The 7,609-nt window shown below is 42.2% G+C and overlaps 1 protein-coding gene across 1 annotated transcript in view; it reads right to left on the bottom strand.

The window, feature by feature from the left end:
• Positions 1–1,408: 1,408 nt before the first annotated feature.
• Positions 1,409–7,609, bottom strand: part of LOC113981382 (sorting nexin-18-like) — an 8,662-nt gene continuing 2,461 nt past the window's right edge. Inside the window, 1 exon segment of the mRNA XM_027708733.1 lies at positions 1,409–1,662. Within this exon segment, the coding sequence (XP_027564534.1) occupies positions 1,409–1,662 (254 nt within the window).

Raw genomic sequence — 7,609 nt, 5'->3', positions numbered from 1 at the left:
CTCTTTAAATTTCCACTCACAGTAATGTTTTATACTAAAAAAGTCCAACCTCACTGTAATATTCATTTCAGAAAAGGGATTTAGTGGTGCATTTTTGTATATGTGCTTAACATCCTGGTGATATACTGCTGGGCTTCCAAATAGATAAATTATGTTTAACATCTCAGTAATTGTAGCTTTAATAAGCCTCAGAAACTGCAGCTATAGAAAAAGAATAGAAAAAAGAAACTTGACGTAATATATTAAGTGAAACTGGACGTAATGGAATGCTGAAACCAGCTAACCAAGGACACTTGGTGAAACAACCAAGATAAAGCCAGAAGAAGGAACAAACAAGGCCAGCCATCAGTCTAAAGTGCTAAGTGGCGGGGGGAGATGGCAACCACCAACTCGCAGCCACCAACCCAAGAAACCCACTAACTCAAGAAGAAGACAGAGCATGCAGATTAATTAGCATAAGAAGTGAGAGAATAATTTAACCAATAGGAAGTAGAATGCTAATTAATGAGAAAACTGTGTAACTTGTAGCAAATGAACACTGATGCCTTTGTATGCTAAAATGTATAAATAATGAAAAGTTTTGATAGTCATGCTGCTGGCTTTGTGGATTTGCCACCCAACACCCCTTTCTGCACAGAACTGTGAATAAATCAAATACCTTGACTCTGTCTGGATTGGCTTCTTGCACACCGGGTGAAAGAACCTGTTTGGGGACAACAGTAGAACATGTAACAAATAGTTACCATTTTCAGGGAAAGTGTGAATACATTTAAGTTCTCCTTTTTGGCACATTTATCATAAGACAGTACTTGCTGTGCAAACTGGATGGCAGCTGATTTTTTTCCAGTCAATATGAGGTTTCATAATCAGTTCCTGTTATAGGCATCAACCCTTCATTCATTCAATCAGTCATAAAAATGTGACTTACTAGAAAAGGAAACATAGAGTCTAAAGGCACAGAATCATGTGGCTGTTCTACTAGGAATCTGTAAACAGAGAATCATTTTAATTTAGGAAATCCAAGTCTAGGAAAGTAAAAAGGCATTTGAAGCAGGCTTTTAGCTAGCCAACTTCCTTAAAGATCCAAAGGGTTTTGAGGTCTACGAAGTACACACTAAAATACCATATTTCAAAAAGCAGTAAGGCAAATAGTATTCTTATTATTTCAAAAAAGTTACAATGGTAGTGTAGGCATACACAGTATAACTTGGTTACAATGTTTCTACTACATAGCCCTATAACTGTTTCCTTTCTATATAATCAGAGATTAAGTGAGGATTCCAGGTGAACACAAAACCATCCTTGTACCACAATCTACCACTGGCAAGTTTTTCAGCAGCAGCAATGTTTGCTCTGCTTGTTGAGTCACATTTATACTGAGAAAAGTCCACAAATCAAAGTTCAGAGATTAAACATTGTCATACTTGTGAAGAGCTTCTTCTAGCTTTTGTGTCACTTTTTGAAAAAAGAGTATTTGCTGTTGCAAGAAATGCTGCATCTGTGATTTAAAGTCCCTCACACGAATTTTGTGGAAATGATCAATTTCTGCTAGGGTTGCAAAAGAAATAATGTTACAGCGTTCTTGAATGCCCTCAGCTTTTGGAAGCTCCATCTTCCCCTCTTCCACATGTCGCTTACTCTCCTTTACTTTGGTAAGGGCTCCTGGGTAAAGAACAAAACAAAATAGTTGAACTGTGAGGACAATGTAGACTCAACTACTGTTCTTCAACAAGCAATTTAATAACAACAAGGATTCATAGAAGGCTCATTCTAAATGTATTTATATGTGTGCATATATATATGAATGAAAAGGAATAAAATAAAAGCTTTTTCAGATCAGAAATCACAGAACAGTGAATCTTGTAAAAAAAATACTTCTTTTAAGGCTCTAGCTTGCAAAAGTTAGTAAAAGATGCCTATTTCAAAATCTTAAAAACCAGATGGTGTCCTTCAGAGAATATCTGATAAATATACCAGCAGTGGAAAGAAATGAAAGCACTCGAAAACTAGTCAGATCAATTTAAGCCTACATAAACACCAGAAAAATAGCCTCATTCAGAAATCAGACTTTGTGAAACATTACATTTCACAATTTTTGCGTAACATCAAAAGGAGATCTGAATACACAAAATCTTGCCAATGCACCATTCTGCTTTTAAACTGCAGATGTCCCAAAATTAATTATTGATTACTAGATAATCGAAAAGTTTATTTCAAAGTTGTAGAAACCCAGCTAGAGCTAACACAATCTTGTAAGAGCTAGAATACAGAGCAAAAGAACTGATAGTCTTCCTCCTCCAAATAGCTAATTAAAGCACATACATCTTATAAAACCAAAATATCACCCAAACCAGACTCATCCAAAGCAGACTCATCCAAAGCAGACTCATATGGTGACACATAGCACCAAGATGAGGCTTAGACATTTATTGTTCATGTCTCAGTTTCCCATAAGAGCAACTTCTTTGCCTTAAATATTATATACATATTTTATTCATATAACTAAAACTAGTCAGACCAATTTTGCCTTCTCACAAAATGTTAGTGATATGGCATTTTTCACAACCTTTATGATCACACAAGTTACTTGTTCCTTCAACTATTTGTAATGTCTTTAACTTTCCCCTTCATACTACACTTCTTAACATATGTGGTGGGTTGACTCTGGCTGGATGCCAGATGCCCACCAAAGCTGTTCTATCACTCCCCTCCTCAGCTGGACAGGGGAGAGAAACTATAACAAAAGGCTCCTGGGTGGAGATAAGGATGAGGGGAGATCACTCACTGATTACCATCACAGGCAAAACAGACTTGACTTGGGGAAATTATTTGAATTTATTGCCAATCAAAATCAGAGCAGGTTAATAAGCAATAAACCCAAAACTTAAAACACCCCTGCCTCTCCCTTCTTTCTGGGCTCCCAATTTCTCTACTTCCTTCCCTCCCAAGCAGTGCAAGGGTATGGGGAATGGGGGTTGCAGTCACTTCATCACCCATTGTTTCTGCTGCTCCTTCCTCCTCACATTTTTCCCCTACTCCAGCGTGGAGTCCCTCCAATGGGAGACAGTCCTCCACAAACTTCTCCAACATGGGTCCTTCTCATGGGCTGGAGTTCTTCAAGAACTGCTCAAGCATGGGCTCTTTCCATGTAACCTTTCACAGAGTTCAGTCCTTCAGGAAAAGGTTGCTCGAGTGTGGGTCCCCCATGGGGTCACAAGTCCTGCCAGAAAACCTGCTCCAATGTGGGCTCCTCTCTCCACACACTCACTGGTCCTGCTAGGAGACTGCTCCAGCACAGGCTTCCCAGGGGATCATAGTCTCCTTCATGCATCCACCTGCTCCAGCATGGGGTCCTCTATCGGCTGCAGGGGGATCTCTGCACTCCCGTGGACCTCCATGGGCTGCAGGGGGACAACCTGCTTCACCATGGGCTGTACCATGGGCTGCAGGGGAATCTCTGCTCTGGTGCCTGCAGCTCCTCCTCCTTCCCTGACCTTGGTTTCTGCAGGGTTGTTTCTCTCACATATTCACTCCTCTCTCTTGCTGCAGGTTCCCACCACAATTTTTTCTTTCCCCCCTTCTTAAATATGTTATCGCAGAGATGCTACCACCATCACTGATTGTCTTGGCCTTGGCCAGCAGCGGGTCCATCCTGGAACTGGCTGGCACTGGTTCTGCCATACATTGGGGAAGCTTCTGTCAGCTTCTCAGAGAAGCCCCCCCTGTAGCTCCCCCTGCTACCAAAACCTGGCCACGCAAAATCAATACACCATACAAATGACTACAGTTCACAGACAGGACTCCCTATACATTGCCTTCAAGAAATGTTTTCCTACGGTCCCTACAGTGACACTAGCCAGCAAACTAACAGAGAAAGTTCTCTGCCTATATCTTTCAGGAGGAAAACCTCCACGCTATCTCCTGGGGAATCAGGTTTGTCTTCTTGTCAACTGGAATCCACACATGTAGCAAACACCATAAAACAGTAAAAATGCAGTTCATCAGCAGTGATGTTATCTTCCTTTCCTTCATATGTCTGTTTAACAAGGCATTTTGAATAAGTCTTCCCCCAGTGCCCTGACATATGCAATTCAGATTTGGAACATGACTTTGTGCACAGCAGGGGCTGAGTTTGCTCTATGGGCAGTGATTTGGGAGGGAACTGGGCAGTACAGCTGCTGCTCACTGCATATTGTTCCCACTTCTCTTGTTGCCTTGCCTGCTGTGGCTAATGCCCTGCCCATCTTCAACCTCTCACCAGGCAGTCAGACAGAATGAAGGGTCAAGGTATGCTCTTACTAAAGTGTGCTGGTTTTGGCTGAGGGAAAGTTGATTTTCTTCCCAGTGACTGGTATGGGGCTGTGCTTTGGATTTGTGCTGAACACAGTGATGATAATACTGAGATGCTTTTGTTATTGCTGAGCAGGGCTTGCACAGAGTCAAGGCCTTTTCTGCTTTTCATACTGCCACACTGGCAAGGGGGCTGGGGTTGCATGGGAGGTTGGGAGGAGACACAGCCGGGACAGGTGATCCAAACTGACCAAAGGGATATTCCAGTCCATATGACATCATGCTCAGTATATAAAGCTGGGGGGATGTGGTGGGTTGACCTTGGCTGGACACCAGGTGCCCACCAAGCCGCTCTATCACTCCCCTTTCCCAGTTGGACAGGGGAAAGAGAATAAGATGGAAAATGACTCATAGGTTGAGATAAGGCAGTTTACTAAAGCAAAAGTGAAAGCTTGCATGTGCACAACTGAAGAGGAAAAGAACAAGGTTTATTCTCTACTTCCCATTAGCAAGAGATGTCCAGTCACTTACCAGTAAGCAGGGCTTCAGCACGCGTAGCAGTTGCTCAGCAGGCAGACACTGTAAATAATGAATGCCCCCCCTTCCTCCTCCTTCCCTTAGCTTTTATATCTGAGCTGATGTCATATGGTGTGGAATATCCCTTTGATTAGTTTGGGTCAGCTGGCCTGGTTGTGTCCCCTCCCAGGATCTTGCCCTCGACTGGAGGGGGAGGAATGTTGAGAGACAGTGCTGATGCTGTGCCAGCACTGCTCAGCAGTAGCCAAAACACTGGTGTGTTATAAACATGTTTCTAGCTACCAATGCAAAGCACAGCACTGTGAGGGCTGCTATGGGGAAATGAACTCCAGCTCAGCCAGACCCAATACAGGGGAAGAAGGAGGAAGGGGGGGATGTTTGAAGTAATGGTGCTTGTCTTTCCAAGTAACCGCTATGCGTGATGGGGCCCTGCTCTCCTGGAGATGGCTGAACACCTGTCTGCCCTTGGGAAACAGTTCATGAGCCAGCACATGGGAAGCAGTGAATTAATTCCTTGGTTTGCTTTGCTTGTGTGTGCAGCTTTTGCTTTCCCTATTAAACTGTCTTTATCTCAACCCACGAGTTTTCTAGCTTTTACTCTTCTAATTTTCTCCCCGATCCTGCTGGTGGGGGAGTGAGCGAGCGGCTGCATGGTGCTTAGTTGCTGGTTGGAGTTAAACCATGACATATAGGCAAGTTAAAATACCATATGATTTGGCAGACTTAGGGAAAAAGAGCGTTTTGGATTTTTGAAATGTAATGGGGGTTGTGCCTTGCATTATAAATAAAATCTGGGATTTCTAAATTCAGAGAAGTCTGTGTGATTTTTTTCTGTACAACTTCTAACAATAACTTCTTAACTTGGCTGGGGGGTGTTTTAAATAGCAAATATGCAGAAAATATTTTCTCTGTTATCATTATTTCTCTATTCTTTAAATAATATTTTTTTCCTTAATTTGCATTTAGACTGGACTCTTCGTGGCATCCCCTGTCCGCAGCACTGGTGTGAGCTCTCATTTGCGAACATAAGAAATCCCCCTCTGGTGTGACGCACTTGCAGAAAGACCAAGATTTTCCTTTTCTTTTTCAAACTGTGGCAGGGAAATTATTAACAAGGTTAAGTGTACACTGAAGACTGCATGGCCGAGGATGTTGGTATTTGAGTGGCAGAGGCCATACTCTGAACCTAGTGTGCCAAATAGCAGCCTGGAGGTCAAGAGCAGTTGTCAGGGTTGAGTGACTACAAATGCTGAGTCATGGTGAGTTTGCTACAGGGCAGCCAATCCTAAGGTATGTTTATAAAGGAACACCAATTATAAGGCAACATGTATGTTACACTGAGGAGTATAAATGTCAGGGATCGGTTGCAATAAAGATCCTGTCCTGTTCTATCCCTCTCCTGTCTTATTGCTTGGAATTAGACTGTCTGTGTATTTTTTATTATTGACCGCCACAACAACAACAAGCAGTGACTGTCCCCAGGGGCTGCGAGGTGGTGGTAGAGCCTGGCTCCACACTTTCCCAGTCCCCATGGCCCCCCAGCATGGTGGCTTAAAACCTTGGCACCAGCTGCTACAGCTGATTGACCTCATCATCTCCAGCCTGGCCCAAAAAAACAACACTGAAAAATCTTTTCCACACGCAGTAGTGCAAGCAGCAGGACCATGCCAGATGATCTGTATTTTCTCCTTCAAGGAGTGAGGAATCTGTGAAGTAGGGCACAATTTGAAAAATATTTAATCCCCTCTTCTGCAAAAAGGACACTTCTTTCAACAAACAAAACCAAGTTTAGCAAAATTTTTCTCTGTGTTCTGTTGGTATAGCACAAATCCATGCAAGGCTGTGGAAAACTGAAATTTGGGACTTACTGGAACCCAGATGGAGCTGGTTAAATAAACATGACAACTCTTCAGTTTTGATGTGAGAAACAGCTTTAGATGGTATTTCTAGAATGACCAAAATGGAAGAAAAATACTGAAATTTACAGCATCAGCAGCTGAAAACATAACTAAATTCTGGAGCATGGATAATCTTCAAATTATTTTACCTCAATAAAAAACATTCATTATCAAACACTAAACCATTAACCACTAAATGCATTACGCATTTTTTTGTCATTAAAAAATAAATAAAATATTTATAATTACTGAAAGGAATCCAAGGGCAAACCATTAATACTGCTCTCTTAATGCATGTAGATTCATACTGGTCCTATACAGGAATTTCCTTTAAAACCTAGGCAGAATACAACTGAAGGTCAGCAGTGTATGACAAGAGCTTATACATATGTTTAAGCACAAACTTGCTTGCTTTTCTGAAGTGCCTTAAATGAAGTGTTGAATTATTAGCAAAACAATTAACCTTAAAATAACTTAATAGAGGGAAAATTTTAGCTTATTTTAGGTCAATCAAAGAACCTTGCCAAAGTACACATAAAAAAGCCAATGTGCTTGTGGAGTAAAGGTTAAAAGTTAAAGGAGAATAAGAATTACAGAGGAGACCCAGCTGCTGCTTCCCAGATGAAACATGGTCACAATGCCCCACAAAGGAGGATGCAACAGAAAGGGGAGTGATGTGAAGGCACTGCAGCCCCCCTCCACAAACATCCTGCAGGAAGGGGAACATGGTGACACTGTCCACCAAGGAAGGTAGATGCCAAGGATATTGAGGTGCTGGAGCAGGTCCAGAGAAGAGCAAAGAGGCTGGTGAAGGGACTCAAACACAAGTCCTATGAAGAGAGGCTGAGGGAGCTGGGGTTGTTTAGCCTGGAGAAGAGGAGGCT

This window comes from Neopelma chrysocephalum, unplaced genomic scaffold (genome assembly GCF_003984885.1).
Source record: "Neopelma chrysocephalum unplaced genomic scaffold, ASM398488v2 Primary Assembly neopelma1_96517, whole genome shotgun sequence".
NCBI lineage: Eukaryota > Metazoa > Chordata > Aves > Passeriformes > Pipridae > Neopelma > Neopelma chrysocephalum.
Note: the sequence above shows the minus strand (reverse complement) of the source record. Positions and strands in the feature narration are given on the sequence as shown.